Here is a 26,379-nt window from a genome sequence, read left to right as displayed (position 1 = left end):
GATTCGCGGCAAAAGGAGTTTCATTGGTTTTCGCATAATTTTACCACTTTGCTTGTTTTGTACATGAGTGCCCTGTTAGCACCTACGAAAAATAAAACACAGAAAGTAAACTATGAAGTAAGGTATAATGATTTATTGTATAGAAACATGCAAAAGCATAGGAATTTACAAATAAATAAAAATCTGAATGGATTATTTTTTATCGAAAAATATTTTGTAAACACATATAATATTGACAAATGTTATTGACTGCAGGATAAATCAAATATTAGGTTACTTTCTTTCTGAACCTCGTCTCTGAAAAGTTTATTCCCCTCTGCTGCGTCATATGTAATGACAGCTTCATTAGAATCTCTCGCATGTTTCTCTAGTACAAAGTAATTATGTGAAGTATTACTGTTATTCTTTATATTTGCAACATCCTGGTCCAATTCCAGATCACTTTTTCCAAGAACAAAGTAATTGTGTGCATCATAACTGGCCTTTTCTTGGTGATGTGGATACACTTTTCTCCACATTTGTGGATAAGCTTAAGTTGAAAAAAGACAATAACCCAATATTTTCTAGACATATTATATATCTAGATATAAAAAAAGACAAGAAAATAATCAGTGGAGAAAAGGAGTGAAAAATTTGCAGATTTTGACTGAAAACATAAGAATCACATTCAAGTACACTTTTCAGGATGTTTGATTTAAAAAGGAACTTCAGGTATTACTGAATGATAATATAACATGTTTTCTATACTAGCATCGAGAAGTTGGCACTGACATCGAAGATCGAAAATCGAAATTAATTTTCTAGCCAGCTTTAAACTTCGAGCCAGCTCGAAGATCGAAATTCAACATCAAATATCAATTTCGTGCTAGCTTTGAACTTCTAGTCAGCTCGAAGATCGAAATTCATCATTGAATTTCGAGCTGGAATTGAATTTCGAGCCAGCTCGAAGATCGAAATTCAGATTTTTTTCACAAAGTTGAATTTCGAGCTGGGGTTGAATTTCGAGCCAGCTCGAAGATCGAAATTCAGATATATTTTCAAAAAGTTGAATTCCGAGCTGGGGTTGATTTTCGAGCCAGCTCCAAGATCGAAATTCAGATTTTTTTCACAACATTTGAATTTCGAGCTGGGTTGAATTTCGAGCCAGCTCGAAGATCGAAATTCAGATTGTTTTCACAAAGTTGAATTTCGAGCTGGGGTTGAATTTCGAGCCAGCTCGAAGATCGAAATTCAGATTTTTTCAAAAAGTTGAATTTCGAGCTGGGGTTGAATTTCGAGCCAGCTCGAAGATCGAAATTCAGATTTTTTTTCACAAAGTTGAATTTCGAGCTGGGGTTGAATTTCGAGCCAGCTCGAAGATCGAAAATCAAGTTATCAAAAAGTTGAATTTCGAGCTGGGATTGAATTTCGAGCCAGCTCGAAGATCGAAATTCAGGTTTTGAAAAAGTTGAATTTCGAGCTGGGGTTGAATTTCGAGCCAGCTCGAAGATCGAAATTCAAATTATCAAAAAGTTGAATTTCGAGCTGGGGTTGAATTTCGAGCCAGCTCGAAGATCGATATTCAGATTATCAAAAAGTTGAATTTCGAGCTGGGATTGAATTTCGAGCCAGCTCGAAGATCGAAATTCAGGTTTTTTTAGAAGTTGAATTTCGAGCTGGGGTTGAATTTCAAGCCAGCTCGAAAATCGAAAATCAAATTATCAAAAAGTTGAATTTCGAGCTGGGGTTGAATTTCGAGCCAGCTCGAAGATCGAAATTCTGGTTTTGAAAAAGTTAAATTTCGAGCAGGGGTTGAATTTCGAGCCACCTCGAAGATCGAAATTCAGATTTTAAAAATGTTGAATTTCCAGCTGTGTTGAATTTCGAGCCAGCTCGAAGATCGAAATTCAGATTTTGAAAAAGATCAATTTCGATCTTCGAGCTGGCTCGAAATTCAACTTTTTGAAAATTTGAATTTCGATCTTTGAACTGACCCGAAATTCAACCCCAGCTCGAAATTCAACTTTGTGGAAAAAAACTGAATTTCGATCTTCGAGCTGGCTCGAAATTCAACCCCAGCTCGAAATTCAACTTTGTGAAAACATCTGAATTTCGATCTTCGAGCTGGCTCGAAATTCAACCCCAGCTCGATCTTCGAGCTGGCTCGAAATTCAACCCCAGCTCGAAATTCAGCTTTGTGAAAAAATCTGAATTTCGATCTTCGAGCTGGCTCGAAATTCATCCTCAGCTCGAAATTCAACTTTTTGAAAATCTGAATTTCGATCTTCGAGTTGGCACGAAATTCAACCCCAGCTCGAAATTCAATTTTGTGAAAAAATCTGAATTTCGATCTTCGAGCTAGCTCGAAATTCAACCCAGCTTGAAATTCAACTTTGTGAAAAAAATCTGAATTTCGATCTTGGAGCTGGCTCGAAATTCAACCCCAGCTCGAAATTCAACCTTATGAAAAAAAAATCTGAATTTCGATCTTCGAGCTGGCTCGAAATTCAACCCCACCTCGAAATTCAACTTTTTGAAAATCTGAATTTCGATCTTCAAGCTGGCTCGAAATTCAACCCCACCTCCAAATTCAACTTTTTGAAAATCTGAATTTCGGTCTTCGAGCTGGCTCGAAATTCAACCCCAGCTCGAAATTCAACTTCGTGAAAAAAATCTGAATTTCGATCTTCGAGCTGGCTCGAAATTCAATCCCACCTTGAAATTCAACTTTTTGAAAATTTGAATTTCGATCTTCGAGCTGGCTCGAAATTCAACCCCAGCTCGAAATTCAACTTTGTGAAAAAAATCTGAATTTCGATCTTCGAGCTGGCTCGAAATTCAACCCCAGCTCGAAATTCAACTTTTTGAAAAAAATCTGAATTTCGATCTTCAAGCTGGCTCGAAATTCAACCCCAGCTCGAAATTCAACTTTTTGAAAATCTGAATTTCGATCTTCAAGCTGGCTCGAAATTCAACCCCACCTCCAAATTCAACTTTTTGAAAATCTGAATTTCGATCTTCGAGTTGGCACGAAATTCAACCCCAGCTCGAAATTCAGCTTCGTGAAAAAAAAATCTGAATTTCGATCTTCGAGCTGGCTCGAAATTCAACCCCACCTCGAAATTCAACTTCGTGAAAAAAAATCTGAATTTCGATCTTCGAGCTGGCTCGAAATTCAACCCCAGCTCGAAATTCAACTTTGTGAAAAAATCTGAATGTCGATCTTCGAGCTAGCTCGAAATTCAACCCCAGCTCGAAATTCAACTTTTTGAAAAAATCTGAATTTCGATCTTCGAGCTGGCTCGAAATTCACCCCCAGCTCGAAATTCAACTTTTTGAAAATCTTTTCACAAAGTTGAATTTCGAGCTGGGGCTGAATTTCGAGCCAGCTCGAAATTCAACTTTGTGAAAAAATCTGAATTTCGATCTTCGAGCTGGCCAGAAATTCAACCCCAGCTCGAAATTCAACTTTTTGAAAATCTGAATTTCGATCTTCGAGCTGGCTCGAAATTCAACGCCAGCTCGAAATTCAACTTTGTGAAATCAATCTGAATTTCGATCTTCGAGCTGGCTCGAAATTCAACCCAGCTCGAAATTCAACTTTGTGAAAAAAATCTGAGTTTCGATCTTGGAGCTAGCTCGAAATTCAACCCCAGCTCGAAATTCAACCTTATGAAAAAAAATCTGAATTTCGATCTTCGAGCTGGCTCGAAATTCAACCCCAGCTCGAAATTCAACTTTGACAAAAAAATCTGAATTTCGATCTTCGAGCTGGCTCGAAATTCAACCCCAGCTCGAAATTCAACTTTGTGAAAAAATCTGAATTTCGATCTTCGAGCTAGCTCGAAATTCAACCCAGCTCATTTTTCAACTTTGTGAAAAAAATCTGAATTTCGATCTTGGAGCTGGCTCGAAATTCAACCCCAGCTCGAAATTCAACCTTATGAAAAAAAAATCTGAATTTCGATCTTCGAGCTGGCTCGAAATTCAACCCCACCTCGAAATTCAACTTTGTGAAAAAAGTCTGAATTTCGATCTTCGAGCTGGCTCGAAATTCAACCCCAGCTCGAAATTCAACTTTGTGAAAAAATCTGAATGTCGATCTTCGAGCTAGCTCGAAATTCAACCCCAGCTCGAAATTCAACTTTTTGAAAAAATCTGAATTTCGATCTTCGAGCTGGCTCGAAATTCACCCCCAGCTCGAAATTCAACTTTTTGAAAAAAATCTGAATTTCGATCTTCGAGCTGGCTCGAAATTCAACCCCAGCTCGAAATTCAACTTTGTGAAAACAATCTGAATTTCGATCTTCGAGCTGGCTCGAAATTCAACCCAGCTCGAAATTCAATTTTGTGAAAAAAATCTGAATTTCGATCTTGGAGCTGGCTCGAAATTCAACCCCAGCTCGAAATTCATTTATTTATTTTATTTTGTTGGGTTTAACGTCGCACCGACACAATTATAGGTCATATGGCGACTTTCCAGCTTTGATGGTGGAGGAAGACCCCAGGTGCCCCTCCGCGCATTATTTCATCACGAGCGGGCACCTGGGTAGAACCACCGACCTTCCGTAAGCCAGCTGGATGGCTTCCTCACATGAAGAATTCAACGCCCCGAGTGAGGCTCGAACCCACATCGATGAGGGGCAAGTGATTTGAAGTCAGCGACTTCAGAAAAAAATCTGAATTTCGATCCTCGAGCTGGCTCGAAATTCAATTCCAGCTCGAAATTCAATGATGAATTTCGATCTTCGAGCTGACTAGAAGTTCAAAGCTAGCACGAAATTGATATTTGATGTTGAATTTCGATCTTCGAACTGGCTCGAAATTTAAAGCTGGCTAGAAATTTAATTTCGATTTTCGATCTTCGATGTCAGTGCCAACTTCTCGACGCTTTCTATACTATCACATTGATATACCCGCGTGTGTTTTATAAACGTTTTCTTATATTAATATTGCGTTTCTATTTTTGAGTAAGTGTTATCAGTTATTGTAAACACATTCTCGCTGTGCGTTATGTCGTAGTCCTCTTCCGGATTCGTTCGCATGTTGTATTTACCTTTCATTTCATTGTGTAGGCCATATAGACTGTCTGGTTTGATGTTGTCTGTTGACTTGCTGTTTAAGTGGTTATACGTGTCTAAATCGAGTTGATCTGCGATGCCAAACTGCTGATTGATATCTGTATTCGAGTCATTTAATATGCCGTAAACATTGTCTGATCTATTTGGTGCCTTCCTGTCAGTGTGGTTGTACGTGTCTTCATCGGTCTCATCAGAGCGCTTATCAGCACTGGCTTTCATTTTATTACGCATTTTATTACGCGCCTTCTCTGCAGTGTCATATGTTGCGTCAATTTTCTGTAATTCTTTCTTCGTTGTATTATATACATGATCTTGTTTTGTATTTCCAGTATCCATTATTGTATTATAAATATTTCCGCCATCCATTTCCTTCGAATAATTTCCAGGTTTTGCTGCGTCACATGTAATGACAGCTTCATTAGAAGCTTCTCTCGCAAGTTTCTCTAGCACAAAGTAATTATGTGAATCATTACTGTTATTCATTAAATCTGCAACATCCTGGTCCAATTCCAGATCACATTTCTCAAGAACAAAGTAATTGTGCGCATCATTACTTGCCTTTTCTTGGTGATCAATATGTTGATCAGAGTCACCTCCATGTCCCTCAATCACTGCATAGGGTTCCGAATCATTAGCGTTGTCTTGATTGCCAACACTATGTATGCATGTTTTACCGAAAATGTCATAAGACGGGCTTATGTGTGAGCTATGGACTGTTGTATTGGACAATTCAATCTCTGGCTTCGTGATATGTGATTCTTTAGTCAGCACCGTTTTCGAACACAAATTTGGTATTTTCTTTCTGTAAAATGCATTTAGAAGCTTCTGTTAGTATACATATTGTGTAATACGTTTGTAAAGTATAAAAATGTTTATGTGTTCTAACAGATATCTTTCTCTTATGTGTGCTTGTGCCTAAAGTCTAAGAAAATTTAAAGAGTAAGATTACAAATAAAAGTAAATAAATTGAATTGTATACCGTCTTTTAAGAATAATGAACACACTGGCAAGGATGATGAATACTATTGCTGCAGTGACAGAGACACCAATACCAACACCTGAAACAAATTACAAAATATATCGTAATGTGAAAATGCTTTTGTTGGATAATTCGCATTTTAATGGTGCGGCCTTCCATTTTAGTTGTTTCTTTCACAAAAATGTACGCTTATCTAAGTCAAGTTTTGTAAGATTCGAAGTTAAAGATAATTATAAAATTCAAACAAAGTGATTGTTATTTCTTTACGTTTGATATTTAAAAACGCTATCAATAAGCTTTTGTGAAGGAATAGGACGCAACCAAACGACGTACTAGCAGACTCAGTTTGATTGAGTGATATATTTAAACATTAATTTCATTCACGATAGTAAACAGTACTCAGTTGTTGTATGAAATTTACATCAGGTACTTCGAAAGGTTTTGCTAATGACATTTGTTTAAATTGTTTTGCCATTGAAACGAGTTTGAACTGATTTCTATATACGAATGATTGAATTGTTTTGATAATAACACGTGTTTGAATTGAATTATTATTGACACGTGCTTGAATTGTCTTGATATTGACACATATTTGTACAGAAATTGTTTAATCGTCTAACGGCATAGTATATGTGATGAGCTGTTCGGTATTATTACCACATGGATTAATGCAGATTCTAATCATTCTCGTTGAATAAGTTTGTTTATATTTGGGAATTACTTTTTGCATTAACGAAATTATATGGTCACTTATTGAAATAAATAATTACTTGCAAAAATTAAGCATTAAGACAACTTAATTAAAGTTACTGTATATGTCATATTCGGAAGCAATAAAGATTTATTTCTATGTAAGATATATGTAATATTTGCAATTATCGTGAGGTGAGATGTCTTAAATATACAAACAACATTTCAGAAAAATCTTAAACATGAGACAAAATATCCAAACCATTGTCTATGTTATTTGTAAAACACATGCAAAACTAATGGTTTAAGGCAATAATAACTAAGTCGAACCTGGGTTCCCGTCTGTAGAATGATCTGTTGACGTAAATGGATCTGTAGGAAGATTAAGTACTCAGTGAGATAATGTGCTTTATATGAATAATACAGTATATTCCTTTGGTTTTACAGTCAACTCCGAGAAAAATGTTTGAAGAACATTCATTTGGAGTTGTAGTTTGACATGGATAGAACGAGCCGCCTAATTTAAAGGCGATTTTAAAAGGCATGTGAAATGACGCTTTACTTGCCCCGGATGTTTTGTTCATCGTAAGAAGTAATATTTTGCTAGCATTAATTTTAATATTTGAGAAATTTTATACGTTTTTATTGTTATTTAAATACGGACGTTAATTGGAATATGAAGCTTCAGAATTTTCTGCTGCATATCTTAGAAATATAAAAACTCGTACCTCCCGTGCATAGTGCTCTCTTTTGTTGCGCATTTGTTGCGAATCTAAGCAGTACTTGACCATCTGTAGCTTTGTAAATATATCCGAATGTTGCCTGTATTAGTTTATTAAAGGTACTCGCGTCAAAAGAAGATGCTGTGTAAACAAAAGACAACATATTAATAACAATTAAATAACTAGATGTAAACATATAATTCAAAATGTTCACCTATATTTTAAGGCAAAATAATAAGTATCCAATAAGCAACATTCTGAGAGCATTTCCTCCCAAGGTGTAACAGTATAGCAATGTGTGCATTGATTTGTTACGAGTACGAGGTGTGAAGAACTTCAGATAGCTGCATAAATTTACCAGTTCTACAAAAGAGTTAGTTAGTCGTACGTAGGAGTTCGTAAATAAAATCTTTTAGAAGCATAGAATGCAGATAAGCAAAATAATATCAAATTCGGTTTGATCGAGTCTGTTCATGAGAGGTATTTGGCACTGCGAAATCTCACATGCCCACTACCACCGGCTTTTGTGGAATTCTGTTACATATATTCGGTCATAGCTTCTGTCATAGAAAGTATATTTATAAGTAATAACGCCCTACATAGGATTAGGTCGTAAGCATGAGTTACTATGATCTAAGTAGGAGTTATAAAATCGTAGATAGGAGGTAGTAGGTCGTACGTTGGAGTCGGTTTGTCTTTCGTCGGCCTTGCTATCAATCTCTGTTCGCCATAGGACGTTATAGTATAAAAGGGATATATGTATTCATGCTACATTTTTGCAGGCAATTTAGTAAGTAATAAAAGTAAATCACATGTTAAAAATAATTCATTTAGAGATAGACTGAACACTACGTTTTACTGGTCTAACTGATCATTGTCTCATTAGTTATAACAGTATTCATACCATTATATTTTAAAATGACTCTGCGTCTAGTGTTCCATGTCCAACAAAGAGCAGTACCATTTCGTGTTGATATCAATTTTTCTGAAGATGTAATTTGACCTTTGCGTTCCAGACATTTATGTACAGATATGTTCAATGGAAGTTCGTTCTCATCGTCGAGCCGATCAATACCATTATCTTTAATCAAAAGGTTAATATACATATTATTTCCCATTTCAGTTGCTGGTAACGACTTTGAAATATTAAAGGATTCATTTATACGATTTAATAATAATATTATTATGATGCTGCAAAAGAAACAATTCTACAAGAAGATCTTTTCGAAGCACAGGACGCAATCCAACAAGTTTAAAATAAACTCGGTTACACTTGCCGTTTGGCACATTCTCAAATGGAACATTATTCTTAGATAACAAAACACTGACACCACGGTAAAAAAGGACCAGAAGTACAAATCGGAATGCAACCCAGTATAATTACATCTTTGAATTCCAAATAGTCTTATGATGTATGCATGTAGTCCAGACAACCAGTCTTACAAGTTTATCTTTCTTTTCAATTGGAAAATAGTCAATATTAGAAATTCATCCAGTTTCATTAGACCAAGTATTAATCAGTTCCAATTAAGAGGGTTTTTTAATAGAGACATCTTTTTCTTGGACAACGTAATAATTTTAAACGTCCTCCAAGGCCAGTTTACCCAGTGCTCAACAAAATATTTCTATTATGTTTATTTTTCTGTAAATGTGAAACAGTGCCCTCGGTTTGATGGTTTTAATTCAACAAACTTAAAATAAGCTATATCAGCATTCGATTCAGTCTTTCTGTGTTTTATTCAATCACTCATTTGTTTGTATGGCTGTTATTTTAATATCATATTCTAAAATGATTGAATAGAGTATATTAAAACAAGGCAAAATGCATATTATCACCATTCAAATTAACTTTGTACAATGCCATGTAGCCATTTCTTCCACACGGTGTATATTGCTCACCACAATGTGCTTTACAGTTTGATACTTGAATACCATTCGTAGTTATCGTGTCAGTACAAAAACACTGAAATTGTAATCATATTTACATACGATTTATTTTTTCAAACTATATCGTGAATAAAAGTTTTAAAGGGCAAGGTAGTACGATTAACTGCAACAGAAGGTAAGGATAGAATCAAACATTTAAAGTTCTATAAGGCTTTCAGTTTTATGTTAAAACAGTTGAAACAGCTATTTAAATAAAAGTTTTTTACAGTTAATGTCATAAAATGAGATAATAAAAAAAAATAGATTCAATAAAACTTTCTAATATGCCCATCAATTTTCAATGTTTTGATAAATACTATAGAAATTAATTATGTTAAATAGGATTGAACAAGAAACTGATATATTTTATTTTCATAACGGAAAAAGTGGCAGGAACATTTTGAGCCTTTAGGCTAGATGATAAACTGTCAAATAGCCATTGACATTACCAGCTCTTTATTGTAATATAATTCAGTTTGCTATATTACATTTTGACTTATTCAGTCTATTATCGTGAATTGTATTCCCTTCTTCATACCTGTAAAAAGGATTTAGAAACAAATCGAATGTACTTAAATTTAATGAAAGTCGACTCGAAAAGTAAAGCAAATGAATGCTACCAGTTCAATGTTTTAGACACGTGACTCCTTACCCTCAAATATTAAATTTCTTTTATGCAATAACATTGATATGATAGAATTCGTATAATTTTAAGTGGGATTCCAATGCAATGATAACGTGGAAACAATAACATCATTTTCAGTCAAATTGTTACTTACACCTGTTTTGCCTATACCAATGTATACAGTACTTTCACATACTCTATAGCACCGTCCAAGAGAACTATTGTTGTATGCAAGCACTGCTTTGTGTTTTCCTATGTACCAGCAACCTGCAAAAAAAGATTTACCACCGAAGAATTTTGATTGTTTTAATCAGAACCTTTTAAAATGTAATAAATCACGTACTATTTTAATAATTCAACTTGTCAAAGTAGAGTTTGTTGTCGTGTCATAAACGAAGTTAAGTTACTTTAAAGCTGCAACTGGGTATGCAATGCTGACGATTTTAACAATAATTGTTGACGTATTAAGCGAACTGTGTATGCATGTAGAAAGTATATTTTTCCAGTACACAATAGCGCAAAGGACTGCATAGTTTTCTTTGACTGAAGTTCAATTTTGTCAAAGATATTTGAACAAATCTTACATTTTAAAACATTGCATTAAATTAAGTATTGGTGTTAAATATTGAATGTTTATCGGAATATTTTCATGCATGCATATAAATATTCATTTCTTCTTTATAACCTATTATATATTCAATCTAATTTGAACAATAAGCTATTAATAGATACATGTACCAAAGATGTTTGTGTTTCGCTTTGGTAATGGATACAATGTTTTGGTGATCTGTTCATATCCGGCTAGTGTCATATTATATTTATTATCTATGTGCTTTGTAAGCTTTTAGTTTATTTTATGTACTATGCTGTTCATTCAATATATAGCACAAATTGATATATCTTTATTAATTGGATGTATTGTTTTCCGTTTGATTCAGGTGAATGGCAAGTTCATAACATTGCAACAACATTTTCCTTTATCCTGGCAACGAAAACATGTTTGTGAATCCTTCCTGTTAACGTGACGTTTGACGTTTGGTGGACTCAGACCATGTAAAATATTGATTAAAGGTTTATTTATATATTGATAAAGCACACTTATTTTCAAGTCAGTAAAAAGTGATTGACGTGCGCAAATCAAGGATTTTGAGTGTTTGTATGTTGTCATTCGTGGGCAAATACGCACATTAAAATTTTTTTCAAAAGCTAAATCAACTATTGTCTGTTGAATATGACATTGTGCTAAATACCATTAGTAAAACGATCGCCATGACGGTGAAAAAGAAAGTAATAATAATGTAACCTTTATAATTCTAAGTTTTTAAATGTGAACAATTTGTGTATACTGACTTAATGTATGTGTTAAATGTCCATAATGCTTTAAATTTTTATCTTGAAACAGATGAAACAGATTGATTTTCAAATTGATGTTATGTATAGAATAAAATAAATTTTCAATTTTTTGCCCAGCTTCTCAGATGTATTTGATCGGGCAAATGAAGTTGAAAATCTATCTTATTTTAAACATAAAAGCAGGATACCACTGTACTATTTCTGTAGCACAAATCCTTTTGGATATTTTCTCATACATGACTTTTTCATACAAGGAGTCATACAGAAAAATATTCTGTTCTGTTTTTTTTTTACATTTTTTACATTCAAATATTGCGCCATTTGACGCCATTTTGTTCCGTCCAATGAGATCGCTCGATACAAAACCACTGGGTAGAAGCGGAAAGTGATGGGTTATCGAGGTTTAAATAATTCCAAAAGCGATAAATTTGGCTTAATTACTACAAAAATAGCGTTCTTTGGTGGGGATTTCTTGTTGTCGCTGTTGAAATAATGTAAGACCTTCCGATCAGTACATGAGTACCAGCGATAGCTTATTTCTATGGAAAGTTGTGGCCGGCGAAACGCAGGATGTCGGATTCCGTGCGTTACCATGTATTAATATAAGAACAGAGGGTGGGACGTAATATATAAGAAGCCACCATTTCTTTGATATTTCTTTATAAATTGAAAAAAGGCATATATTCATGAAAATACGCCACTCAAAGCTAAATTTGCGGTTTTAGTGCCAGTGGTATGTATAATACGTTTTCCAAACAATGATTTCAAATTGACACCCCAAATAGAACAGCAAAATGACATCAGTGTGAAAATAGAATTTTGATGCCAAATGGGCAACAATGCCGAGAGTATTATGTGTTATTAGCATTTCAAGGGCTTAATCAAGTGCGAAAATTAAACAACATACCGCTCCATGCATGCCGGACTTACAGCCCGGGCCATATATGACTCGACATCAGTCAAAGATGCCCAAAATTACGAACTAACGCATGTACTGACGCACAGCACAGATACATATTCAATCTAACAAAATATATGTAACATGTATTGACTTTATAATGAACACACTAAATAGCTGAGGGTCAGAAATAAATACTATATGTGGTAAAGAGCAAATATGCTTTAACGTACCAAAATAGAAAAGCGGAAACTCCACAGGTCGCTCAACAAGACAAAAACAAAAATGTTGAAGGCTCGGTTTGACTGAGCTTGTAAGGTAGTTGAAATGCATGCTACCTTTTTGGCCCTAGCCCCGGGTTGAGCAGAACTCAAAACGAGAGAAGCTGACATGCTTTTTATACGCCCGTTTTAACAAATAACGGGACGTATAAGTGATGACGTGTTCGTCTGTCCGAGCTTACATTTGCAAACTTATGTAGCTATATTTAGACAACGGAATGGTTTTTATTGTCGCGGCGGGCCGTGTTCGATTTCCAACTCGGACATCGTTTTTTCTTGATTTGGCATTTTTAAGTTAGTTTAGAAACAAAAACTCATATTTTAATGTTTATAATATAATCAAACTTCAATTCTAAAGAAAAAACACTTTTAGCAGAAATCCGGATATCAGTGCCTTTAACATAATGAATGGATTCAACAGCATGCAATGTATAAGCTACATCGGTTATGTTTTCTATAAAGACAGTTTTAAATTTTAACATCAGTTATCATACCTAGGAATTCAAATGTTGCGTCTGCTAAGTAATACCCTACCCACAAATCTTCAGTTATATATTCCTTTGCGATATTAACCGACCGTATAGAAAATTCTATTGATGGCGTCCAAAGGGTGCACCTGCTTGCCGCATTTATCCATGTTAAGCTGTTTTGTGATGTGTAGTATGGTGACGTAGCTGAAATCAGAACATGTAAGGATATTTAGAATAAATTTTGTGAATCCACTCACGCAGTCTTAAGTGATAAAGAAAGCCTGTCTGATTCAAATTTCAGGAAATGAAGTAATTTTGAGGCTGATTTTTGAATTCATATAGAAAATGTAAAATTAAGTTAGCTATGTAAACGTCACGCCCGAATCCAGAAGTTTTTGACTGTGCGGGAAGGTTAGGTTTAGTTTAGAACGAAGGCGTCAGCGGCAAGAGGGTTGGTACTGGAGGGGACCCTCCGCTGGTGTAAATAGGGGGTCTCCCCTTGTAATTTTTTGAAATGGCGGCCTGTTGGGGTGGGTTGGGAAGGTGTACGAGCCCCTTTGGCCCGGCCCTGGATCTAGGCCTGAACATAATATTTTAATAGTTTAGATATTCCATAAATGCACATGTTAACTAACTTGCTATGTCTGGTTTTCCCATCATTGAAATACTAGAAAGAATTGAAAATGATGTATGTAGATGTAACTGTATATATGAAACAAAAAGGGAAATGAAATACATGTAGTATATTTAATCTATATAATATATAGAAGAATTGGCTTCTAATAATATATAAGAAGTCACGCATAATCTTGAATCATGCGTTATTTTATCAAATTACAGGTTCGGTGTTATTTTTAAGAAAACTAGATTGATACCCCTCCCTAAAGTACTTCTATTGAATATATTTCAATACTTGCCTCGAAACTCGTTTTTTTTATTACTTTGGTTCAGAGCTGTCGGATTTATCTTTATATACTTTTCATATAAAATGTTTTCGTAATTAAAATAATTATATTATGCGATGAATTGTATGTTTGATATCTTTCTTGTTTAAATATCATTCTGTCATAGGCAAAATCAAATATAACCGCCACTAACAATAAGGACAACTCAGTGTGATCCTTTAATACGGAGGCTACCTAAATGAAAATGATTTACGCAAAGGAAAATACACTAGCTCTTTTCATAACTGGACTCAAAGTAGTTTTGAATTCTGAAGAAACAATGGCCTACCTTGCAAGCCTTTTAGCTCTTGAAACTGGCAAAAAATCGACAAAATATCCCAAATTAGAAGAAACATACTTGACCTTCTGTATTTAATATCATTTAGAACTGATAACAAGTTGAAACCGTTCGAATATAAATCTTTGTTTATTGAATTGCACGTTTACAAACGGAAGTAAATATCCTAAGATACTTGTATCTTAGATAAGAACATTTTGAATACATGTCAATATCCGTATCGATAAATTGAGGTTAAATTTGTGAGATTTTAAATAAAATATGCATGCATGGTTTCGAATATTGGTGAAACATTCTTCCCTTATAGATAAAAATATCAGTTGACTCTGATAAACATTCAAACAATTTGTTAAAATTAAAGCGATACTGCATGTCTGTTGTTTTAACTTACATACGATTATTTAGACGGCATTATTTTGGAAACAACGTACAGAGAAACGTTTTAACGTTATTAATGCAAAATAGGTTAAACGTCCGCGGAATAATTTCATGAGGGTATAGCTCGAGTGAATTATTCCAGGGACGTATACCGATATGAGTGTATCAATTAAAGTAAAACACGAGATTGCTATACATTATTTCGATTCTAATATGTTCTTTTATATAATAATATAAATAAAACCTGTAGGAAGCATATAACGCAACCAAGCAAAATAATAGCAGATTTGGTTTGACTGAGTCTGTTCATAAGAGGTAATGGTAAGTGCAACGCCCCTCATGCCCCTTAGCACCGGCTTAAGCGGAACTCTATTATCAATAAACATTGAGTGGACTCCATGATTCCAAAGGACCAGAAAATATAACAACACTGAATCCAAGTACGAGGAGACTTTTTACGGTCGCCATACGGCACTTAGAAATTGCTGTTGTGATAGTAAATAAAATCTGTAAGAAGATTAGACAGTAGATAAAACAAAGATAAAAAAATATTATAGTAGCGTCCTTTCTTGGTCGCAACAAAAATATTGACGTCATCGCACGATAACGTGACGTCATTTCAGCGTAAGAGTGTTTTAAAAGAAACAAGCATATTAGTATAAGATTTATAACATGCACGTTGTGAGACATACAGATGCTGCTGTCTTATTTTGTTTTCTGAAAATAACGTCTAAACAAAATTATTTATATTTCTTTATAAAAAAAACAGTACAGAGCTAAAACTAAAATGAAAACTCTATGTTATATTTAAACAACTGCACGCACCTAATTTTTTGTTAAACTTATGTTATTCAAAACTAACAAGCGCGATAAAGACATTCTGTATTTAGTAATAATGCTAAGTACATATGAAATAGAAACGCAGGTCTATGTGATAATGTTTTAAATAAGAAACAATTTTATCTAAATTACAGTTCCTTATCTTGAGCCAGTAATACGTGACAAATTAGCGTGTGTGTGTGTGTGTGTGTGTGTGTGTGTTTGGGGGAATGGGGGGCTAGTAGGGGAATGCTCCTAGGGAATACAATTTGAATTGCGAAACATATCTGGTGCATTTTCAATGTATATTTGGAGTATATTTCTCACCACTTTAGGAACATTTTTATGTAATACCTATGAACATCATGAGCATGCCCTGATCTCCGGATCTGTGTGGCTAATCTGATGTAAATGCAAACAGAAATGTCTGATAAAGGCCACCCATATGTTTGAATGATAAGTCCTTTTAGGTAAAACAAAGGTGTCTTGACCTAATACAATGTACAAGCAGTCTGCTGGGTAGAGAAAGGATAGAAAAAGCAAAATATCTTGTATAACTAGAATATAATGGGCCTGTTTTCTGCTCACCTGGAGTTCAGCGTTTTCTGCTCAAATGGAGTACAGCTTAATACAATACTTCTTATACCAGGCTTGCGAGCGTAACGAGCAGAGACTATTTTAAAAGGCTCTGAGACCTAAACTCTATGCTTTTAAAGTGTTGTAATATTATGAGGGGTTACGGGGGTCCTTCACGTATTTCTTTTTTGCATGCCAAATCCTGAATTCTAAGAGGATATCATACTGGAAATTATGTTGTAAATTACTTTAAGTTTAAGTTATATAATGTCAACAAGCCTTGGAAATAGTTATTTTGTGAAGAAACTTTTGTTGGGGTGCAAGGTCATTATAGAAAGTGATACTGTAAATGATTTTGAATATTTCAAAAGCCAAATGCTGAATTCTAGTGAGCTTTAAGAATAAAATTACCAGTATGGTGTTATAAATAAGAAGTTAATATATATTCATATATTCAAAAGATGGTGCTCCCCAACCTCCCTGCTCTTACGCCTATGTATACAGTATGAAATACGGTTCATATACTGAAATTATCATTATAACATATTTCAGTCAAAATTACGCCAGACAGCTATATAATATTTCAATTCAAACTAGCGCTATTCCTCAGCAGTGTCAAATATGTAAACATTGATAGAAATGCTGCTTTTTCTTAATAACGAAGAAAAAGGCCTATGTTATGTTATATATACTAAACTTATGTAATTATAGAATGCTAAATCTAAAAGCAATTTCAAAGCAAAGAATTGAGATTGGATTTCAGAGTAAGGGAATTGTATTTTTAATTTGACTTGGAGTTGGATTCTTTTCAATATGCTGAAGCCAAAATATTCCTTTTCAAGCAGGAAACTTGTTTTCAAAAACATTCCCGGCCCAAACAGAATATCAAATGGCAAAGCAACAGTCTAATTAAGAGCTGCAAATAAAATGTTTGGAGTGCAATCACATATATATTTTATGAAACAACGTATTAGCATATTAACATGTCTTCCTGTATATCACAAACACTAAATTTGATCATATGGAAATGTCAGTTAATTGTTTAATAAAATAGAGTAAAGTATGGTTTTCAGGACACTTATTTCGAAACGAAAATGTCCCATATTTAAACACCCATTTAGACCTGTGCCGAATTACCTGCAACTAAATTATCTGTAGCGTAAATTTGTCATACAATTAGATAGCATGATATTTAGAAGTTTCTGTAAATAATAGTACCTAATCTGGACGAATTGACAGTCGTTTCTTTCCTAACTGCATTCCGATATATGAAGAAATATTTGACACCCGTCCGCCGCCAAGGAAATGAGGAAATCGATTCTACCCGCCTTTATTTAGCTACACAACAATTACTCATTCGTAGAATTCCTTAATAATAAGTTGATACAAATGCATATGTAAACACCCATCTCTTCTATTCAGAAAACATATCCGGTTCAAACTTTGCTTTACTTATCATAGTTTGGCCCACGAATACAAATGTACATTTTAAGGAAAAAGGTGTCTTTTGAAAGAGCATAGACAGGGACACGTTTGATTTGTCGCTACGCAAAAGAGAATGACCAGGGTAGCCTTATGAGTAAACGCTCTCATATTCATGGTCGTAATTTGAAGACTCTAATCTTGTAAATACGTAGGATTTTGGCTTTAAAGAAAACAAACCCTTATAAAGCCTAATTTCAATAAGACAGTCCAAATACAGACAGGATCTATTAATAGAACGTTTGAATACACGACGGATACCCTTTCTGACGTGGAAATTAAAGGCTTGAAAGCTTCTTACGAATAAAAGAATACAAGGTAACATGGCAATATGTCGAAATCAAAATGAACATTATTGTTGTTCCAGTATGCTGGATTAACACGATGCTGCTCACCAGTGCGAACATAAATGCCAATTTTAAAGGTGTCATTGGAAAGAGCAAGAAAACAGCTAGAAGAATAAATATTAGATTTGGAGTTGAAAATAGAAGAAGACCAGGATAGCTTATGAGAAGAAACACTTTAAATAGATGATTGTTATCTTCTTCTGATAAAAAAACTAGAATTTATGGAATACAGATTATAAGGCCTTTTTTTCACAGACACGCAAAAAGACAGGCCAGAAATAGTTACAGAAAATTAAATTGCAAGAACACTGTAAGCAAATTGTATAGAAAAAATTATGGTCAAAGTATTGCAAATTTAAAAAATTACACAAAATGCGTTGACACAATTGTGGGAAAAATTAGAAAATAAATCAAAATTTGAAAAATGTCAAACTATGATCACATACACTTATCACTTGATTTTATGGCAATTTTAGTTAATTGTTAAGACAAAATCGAGTAAAGTATCGGTTTCAGAACACTAAATTTCGAAGCATAAATGACCCATTTTGTACACCCATTGATGCCTTTTCCAAATTACCTGCTGGTGAATGACCTGTAGCATATGTGTAATTAGATAGCACGAGACGTAGACGTTTCTGTAAATAATGGTGTTAAGAAAATTGTCTCATACCGGTAACATAATGCTATATTTGGATGAATGGATGACTGTTTCCTTTCTGAATGCATTCCGATACCTGAGGGAATATTTCACAACCGTCCGCCTTTAAGGAACCGGGGAAATCGATTCAACCCATCTTTAGTTCTATAAACATAATAAATAACCAGTTGAGTACAAATGCATACATTTAAATATCCATCTATTCTATTTAGGAAACGTAATAGGATCAAAATTCGCTTTATTTATGATAATGTGGCCTACAAATGCAACAGTGCAATTTAATGTTAAAGTTGTTTTGAAAAAGAGCATAGAATATGCTAGACGGAAACACATTTGAAATGTTCTTAAGCACACGAGAACGGCCAGGACAGCCTTATGAGTATAACGCTTTGATAATCATGGCCGTAAATTGAAGATTTTAATCTTGTAGATATAGAAGAGTTTTGCTTTACGGAAAACTACTCTTATAAGGCCTAAAAAGACAGTCCACGGTCAGACTGAATCTATTAAAAGAACGTTTGAATACACAACAGATACCGTTACTAAAGAGGAAATCAAACTTTAAGGTTAAAAACTTCTTAAGAACAATATATTATATGTTAACACGGCAATACTATGTCGATATCTAAATAGACATTTGTCGTTTAACTATGCTGGATTAACATGATGCAGCTCACCAGTGCAAATATGCATCTTAATGTTAAAGATGTCGTGGGAAAGATCAAGAAATAGCTAGACGGACAACTGTTTAATTTGGCGCTGAAAAAACAGAAAGACCAACTTGAAGATAGCCTAAGCGAAGGAAGTACATAGAAAACGCCTTTTAAAAACGCACTAAAAATGCCTTTCTTCTAATAATGGAATAAGACCTTATGCAATTCATATCATTATATACGCCTTTTTGACAGACACGCAACAGGCAGGCCTGAAATATTAACAAAATGTTAGATTGCAAGGACACTGTAAGGCAAACATACAGGAAAATTTAAGATCAAAGTACTGTAAAAAGAGTACACAAAATGCTTTGACACCATTCAGGGGAAAATTATCAAATAAATCAAAATTTGAAAAATGTCAAATAATATATCACATAATACTAATCACTAATTGTATGGCAATTTCAGTTAATTGTATAGATACTATTGAGTAAAGTATCGGTTTAATGACTAACTTTGAAGCATAAATGACCCATATTGCACTACCATTGACATCTGTTACGTATGTATGATTAAAAAGCATGAGACCTTTCTGTAAATAATGGTGTTAAGAAAAGTGTCTCGTATCGGTAATATGTGCTAAAATGTTTCCTTTCTGACAGCAGTCCGATATCTGAGGAAATATTTTACACCCGTCCACATGGAGCTGGGGAAATCGATTCAAGTCGCCTTTATGTCGCACTATAATTATTAATTGGTAAAATTCCTTAGTTATATAAACATAATAAATAACCAACTGAGTACAAATGCATACAAATAAACATCCGTCTCTTCTGATCAAGAAATGTCACTGGGTCAAAATTCGCTTTATTTATCCTGATGTGGTCCACGAATGCAACTGTCAATTTTAATGTTGATGTGTCTTTGAGAAGAGCATAGAACATGCTAGACGGACAAACAATTGTTTGGCGCTGCAATAAAGAGAACGACAAAGACATGGATTTAAAGATAATTTTAATGTTTTTAATGCATGCATTCCAGAGTGCTTACATTGAGGATAGACGGGGTGTGATAAACAACTTTGTAGGAATGGTATCAAGGGCGACCATGATAAACAACACACAAATCTTATGCCAGGAAATATGACACAACTTATCGTGCATCATGTTAAAGGTCATATTGTCTTTCAGACGCATTTAGGCTCAAATACATATCTTTGGGATGAATAGGAGATAATATTATTCAATTTTCTTCTTTAAGTCACCTTGCAGAAAGCCGGGTCATTTTTTAACAGCACACATACCCTCTTTTAGGTAATGTGACACCGTGTGTTATACATCATTTGAAAGGTATTTATACTGTCTTTCAAATACATTAACGCTCAAGATCCTATCTTGGAGATAAACTATGTAGATCAATCAACCTTCTACCGTACGTAGTGGGTTAGGAATGCCGTTCTGAGTAGTTTGAACATTCCACAGACAATTTCAGGGAATGTTTCACCACTAGCCAGTCATCATTTTAAAGGTATAAATATCTCCTTTCAAATGCGTTTATGTTCAAAGTGCTAAATTTCTTGGAGATGAATTTAGCATAATCATTAAATCTTCCACAATAAATCTTATCGGAGAACGCTGTTCGGAACCCTTTAAAATAGCCCACAAACCATCTTCCAGGGAAGGTGACACCACTTGTTATGCATCATTTGAAAGGTATTTATACTGTCTTTGAAATACATTAAGGATCAGGTTCCTATTCTTGGGATGAATTAGGTAGATCATGCAGTCTTTTACCGTTAGTATTATGGAGAAAAAAATCCGTTCAAAGCATTTTTAACATCCTACAGACCCTCTGTCAGGGAATGTGACATCACTTTTCATAATCATCATGACGGTATTTATATTTTCTTTCAAACGAATTTACGTGGAAATTTCTACCTCTAGGATAGGGTGTATAATATAAGAAATAATAAGTTCCCAAACGTGGTTAATTGTAGAATAACCCGAGTTTTGAGTTCTTATGCGTAAGAATATATCACGAAGGACGTAGGCCTGAGTGATGTATTATTTCGCGTAAGAACGAAAAACTTGGGTTATTATATGATAAATCACACTTGGGAACTTATTATTTCGATTCCAACACGGTATACTAGTATCAACAGTTTTAGAAAAAATGGTAACTACTTTTTACGACCGTACTACGCACCTGGATAAGATGACGTCATTGCACGCGAGTGGTTTATTGCAGAATAACCCGAGATAGATTTTGCTCTACATGTATGTAGGTTATTTACTGGTCGTGTTAGAATAAATCTTGTACCTTAATCATTATTTGAAAAACGTCGTTCGGAGTATTTTGAGTAGCCGACAGACCCTCTTTCAAGGAATGTGACACCGCTTGTCATACATCATTTTACAGGTACTTATATTGTCTTTCAGATGCATTGAGGCTCTTGGAGATTGTCGGTCGTTGCACTTTTGAAGATCCAACATACCCTCTTTCAGGGAATGTGACACCGCTTACCATACATCATTTCAGAGGTATTTACATTGCCTTTCGATCGAATTTAGGCTCATGCTTTTATCTTGGGGATAAAATGTGTATTTCATTCAATCTTTCGTCTTAAGTCTTCTTGGAAAACGCGATTAGGAGCGCTATTGAACAGCATAAAGACCATCTTTCAAGGAATATGACGACACTTGTTATACATCATTTTGAAGGTACAAATGCTGTCTTTCAAATATATTAAGTACATGATTCTATCTATGGGATGAAAACGTTAAATATTTCAATATAAACACCTTTAACATGATGTACAATAAGTGGTGTCATATTTTCTGGCATAAGATGTGTGTGTTGTTTATCATGATCGTTACCGGCATTTTTCTCTTGATACCATACGTACACAGTTGTGTATTACACCACAGTTCATCCTCAAAGTACGCACTTTGAATTACATGCATTTAAAATACATTAAAATGTATAATAAATGTTTTTACATTCCCTGACAGTTTGTCTGTAAGCTGTTAAAATACCTTAACAATGTGTTACATCTCATTGAAGACCGTATATTTGAAAATTCGCCGTTAAATACCAAATTTCGTACCCAGAATTCTTACTGTGGGTAGCCATTTTGTTACTGTGTGCCAGCTACGTATACGCGCTCTATTGGTGCCCATCTGTTGCTAGTGTATAAACTCGTTCTTTATTTATCAATGTTTACAAAAGTGCATGAGAAAAACTGTGTGAACTCGAATGTTCCAGTAATTCTGGAAACTAGAAACTGATGAACCATTAAATTTTATGTATATATAAACAGCCATGACGGAATTTTGCCTTTCGGTAATAAATTATTTTAAAACTTACAACTCACAATGAGTGGGTTAGTCGTTTTAGGACAAAATATTGCAAATTTGAAAATTACACAAAATGCGTTGACACCATTGTCGGGAAAAATATAACAAATCCAAATATAAAAATGTAAAATTATGTATCAATTACACAAATTCAATTTTATTTAATTGTTTAGATAAAATCTAATAAAGTATCGGTTTCAGGACACTAAAATTTGAAGCATAAATGACCCATATTGCACTACCATTGATACCTAATCCGAATTACCTGCATCTGAATGACCTATAACGTATATATAATTAGATTGCATGAGACGTAGACGTTTCTGTAAATAACGGTGTTATGAAAAGTGTCTCATTCCAGAAACATGTGCTTAATCTAGATGGATGAATGCCCGTTTCCTTTTTGACTGCAAGCCTGTACCCGAGGAAATATTTAACACCCGTCCCCCTTCAAGGAGTTTGGGAAATCGATTTAAGACTTTATTTATGTTACACAATAATAACTTATTTGTAAACTTCCTTAGTTCTATAAACACAATAATATCAAGTTCAATACGCTAATTGCCATCGATCTCGCTAATTGCCATCGATCTCAGTGCCGCCTTTGATACTGTAGATCATGACATTCTTGTTGATGTGTTAAACAAGCAGTATGACGTTCGTGGAACAGCACTGAGCTGGGTTGATTCCTATCTGCGCCCCAGAAGTTGCCGTGTAAGTGTCAATTCAGCCATGTCATTTCCACGCCAATTAAATTGTAGCGTTTCACAAGGGAGCTGCTTAGGACCGTGGCTATACTAGTATTTGACATATGCGGGGACACTGTTTGATGTTATTCCGCCGTCGATTTCAGTTTACGGCTTTGCGGATGACCACACTGCTAATAAACGCTTTAAACCATCATCTCCAACAGTAGAATCCTAGGCAATACAAGAACTTGAACAATGTGCTAAAACAATCAACAACTGGATCATCATGTTTGGTAGTAGGCAACAGCTGTCTAAGTGTTCAACTGACAAAATATGCATTGTAGGTGATGAAGTGAAATCAGTGAGCTTTATTCGATATCTAGGTGCATACCTGGATGGAAACTTGAATCTAAAAGAGCATGTAAAACGAAAGTGTAGAACAGCAATGCTCAACTACTTCAGAATAATGACCATTTACAAGATTTGGGCACTTGCCATGACTGCAACTTTTAGTTGGTGGAAAAAGAGATATTTCCTATCTCAAAACTACTTGAAACATTTCTTTTGCATGTACTTCAAGGTTAGGCCCTTTTTAAGGCTAGCCTGATTAGCCTATTGGTAGGAGCAACTGATTCGAGCAATTGATTCGTTTCAAACTTTGCAATGTCAATTTTTCACTTTCTGCGTTAGTTGCTTCATTTCTAAATCAATTAAATCCAAACTATGTGTCTCTGTCTCGGCCTTCCGATGTTCAGCCTGTATTTGCTATAGTCTATAGCATTCTACTACACGATAAAGGTAGTCCGAAAGATTGAGACCTAGTTAAAATACTGCAACTCTTCTTTCGTCTATGAAGGACAAATGTTTTCTTTAAAATAAATCATCCGTTCCGACAGTGTAGCTGCTTTAACTTTCTGATCAAGGTACTGGGATTAAGTCTACATCAATCGTTGGATACACAATGATCTCACTATCATCAGTCAACCGATGCATACCCTACCACTCTAGTGCTATCAAAAGGAACATGCTGTGGTTTTTAGGAGTAAAGATTTATTTCTGATTGGTCTATATTCGTAAATTTTACAAGTACTTGCAGGTATGACACATGACAAACAATTTAAAAAATTCTTGTTACAGATATCTATATAGAGTTGCTTTAATTTCATATATATTTTGTAAAAGTGTATTGTATTCCGTTCATGCGTACATTAGTAGGTTTACTCAACCCATTCATAAGTTTCAACATTAGCTATTTGGTGTGATGTTCCGTCGCAGTGGGTTTCTTTTTCTTTATCTCCTAGTGAGTCATATGCTAATTCTCTGGGCTGCACAGCTATTTCATAGTTGTGTGTGTCCATCTTTTCTTCTTCTAATGGCTCATTAAATCCGCTTGTTGCTTGGACAGATTCTTCATAGCTGTGTTCCTCATCATGCCTTTCATCTAACGACTCATAAGCTAACCTTTGTGTGTTTGGTGTCCCATAGACGTGTTCCTCTTCATGTCTGTCACCCAAAGACTCATAAGCATTACTATGTGTATTTGGTGTTCCATAGTTGTGTTCTTCATCATGTCTTTCACCTAATGACTCATAAGCACTTCTTTGTGTATTTGCTGTTCCATAGCTGTTTCTCCTCGTCGTTTCTTTCACCCAATGATTCATAAACAATCTTTTGTGGATTTTGTATTCCGACTTCTTCACTGGCTCCTCCTGGGCCGTTATCTTGTATTGTTGTGTAAGCCCCATCTCCTGCTTCATCAGAAATAGGTGTTATATAACTTGTATGTTCTGATACGTGTCTAACTTTTGCCAGACGTGTTCCTTGATTCGTTCGCCTGTTTGTAAAAGGAATATTTAAAAGTTAGTGACTCTTGTCTGATGCCTAAAATGACAGTAATAATGAACTATTTGTTTTAGTATCGACCTTAGCATTAAAACTGACGCGTGAAACAGACTGAAAAATCTGTCTTCGTTTAATGTTATTTAAATAAATCCAAATAAGGTATATGTTGACGCTTGTATTTTTGAATGTAATGCCATTTAAGAAGCATGATAGTTTTAATTCCTACGGCAAGTGTTCAGCCATTTTGTGCTAATTGACGCAAGATAAAATAATTCTTCATCTAATAATAATTAGTTGCAAGCAATGAATTATCCTTTGACATGTGGCTACCGAGACAATATGATAACAAAATGCGTGTACTTATAGCATAACTTTGCAATAGCAGGTCGGTGACACCACAGTCTTTAAAATGTTATTAAGAGTGTATTTGATGTTATAAGGAGAGCGGGTACGTGTATGTTTTTACATGTTTATGATAGAATATGTGATTCAATTATATCGCTATATACTAAATATCGCGGTTATCAGGATATTCCTACAAGAACGGTAACATAATCTGTACTTTTTTACAGCTAAAGTATAATGACATACCGCTTTTTCTTTAGCAATACTGTCAACACTGCGACAATAGTGGCCGCAACAACTATACTGATGATTGCTGTTATTATGCTGACTGTAACACTGAAACCTGAATAATCAAAGCAAATACGGCATGTAATTTATATGATATAATATTTTCAGTTCAATCGTTGTTGTTGAGTAACTTCTAACCATCCACCATCATACTATGAGGAACGTTCTACAAATAATGACAATCGCGCGCTTCCGTTAAAGTATGACAGGCAAGAAACATAGATGATACATGGATGACTCCTTTATAATCCTGCAAAGTTTTATAAAAGAAAACTAATTGTACCGTTTTGAGTTATTTAGCTTTGTATTAGATGTAGTCCTATACATTAAGCAAATTAAAAGTAGCTATTAAAAGTGGACAAAACTCTGAAATCAAATGTATATGCACGTTGTTCTTTTGAAATACCTGCAGGGCAGATACTCGCTGAACAGCATTCTTCAAATAGAATGTCTGCAACATCAGATAAAATCCGTTAACAGGTGGGTATGTAATCTAAAAATGGTAAGGCAGTCCTTAAAGACAGGCCTCGCCCTGGCAGGCTCAACAGAAGTGACGTCAAAGAACCTTGCTGTTAGTAGACGTTTGATAGATGAAGATGCTATGTACTCGGTGTCCGAGATAGCGTCTTTTCTTGGCATGTCAACGGGTAGAGGTCATTTATGAGATTCTCACAAAGCACTTGGATTTAAAAAA

General features: G+C 34.7%; 2 protein-coding genes across 3 annotated transcripts in view; both read right to left on the bottom strand.

Annotated features, from left to right (window-relative positions):
* Nucleotides 1–3,337: 3,337 nt before the first annotated feature.
* Nucleotides 3,338–14,360, bottom strand: LOC123559457 (uncharacterized). Its single transcript, XM_053552663.1, has 9 exons — nucleotides 14,238–14,360; nucleotides 13,029–13,208; nucleotides 10,157–10,269; nucleotides 9,288–9,414; nucleotides 8,356–8,532; nucleotides 7,458–7,592; nucleotides 7,060–7,101; nucleotides 6,040–6,118; nucleotides 3,338–5,862 (listed from the first exon to the last, which is right to left on the bottom strand). Exons 1-9 carry the CDS (start codon nucleotides 14,302–14,304, stop codon nucleotides 4,926–4,928), a joined length of 1,857 nt encoding a protein of 618 aa, XP_053408638.1. The 5' UTR covers nucleotides 14,305–14,360; the 3' UTR covers nucleotides 3,338–4,925.
* Nucleotides 14,361–24,240: 9,880 nt separating this feature from the next.
* LOC128559864 (uncharacterized) overlaps nucleotides 24,241–26,379 on the bottom strand; it is a 44,857-nt gene continuing 42,718 nt past the window's right edge. For both annotated transcript variants that reach the window (XM_053552662.1, XM_053552661.1), the window contains exons 8-9: nucleotides 25,644–25,740; nucleotides 24,241–25,044 (exon numbers count right to left, since the gene is read on the bottom strand). In XM_053552662.1, the coding sequence (XP_053408637.1) occupies nucleotides 24,798–25,044; nucleotides 25,644–25,740 (344 nt within the window). In that variant the 3' untranslated portion in view covers nucleotides 24,241–24,797. The remainder of the gene's footprint in view (nucleotides 25,045–25,643; nucleotides 25,741–26,379) is intronic.

This window comes from Mercenaria mercenaria, chromosome 10 (genome assembly GCF_021730395.1).
Source record: "Mercenaria mercenaria strain notata chromosome 10, MADL_Memer_1, whole genome shotgun sequence".
NCBI classification, from domain to species: domain Eukaryota; kingdom Metazoa; phylum Mollusca; class Bivalvia; order Venerida; family Veneridae; genus Mercenaria; species Mercenaria mercenaria.
Note: the sequence above shows the minus strand (reverse complement) of the source record. Positions and strands in the feature narration are given on the sequence as shown.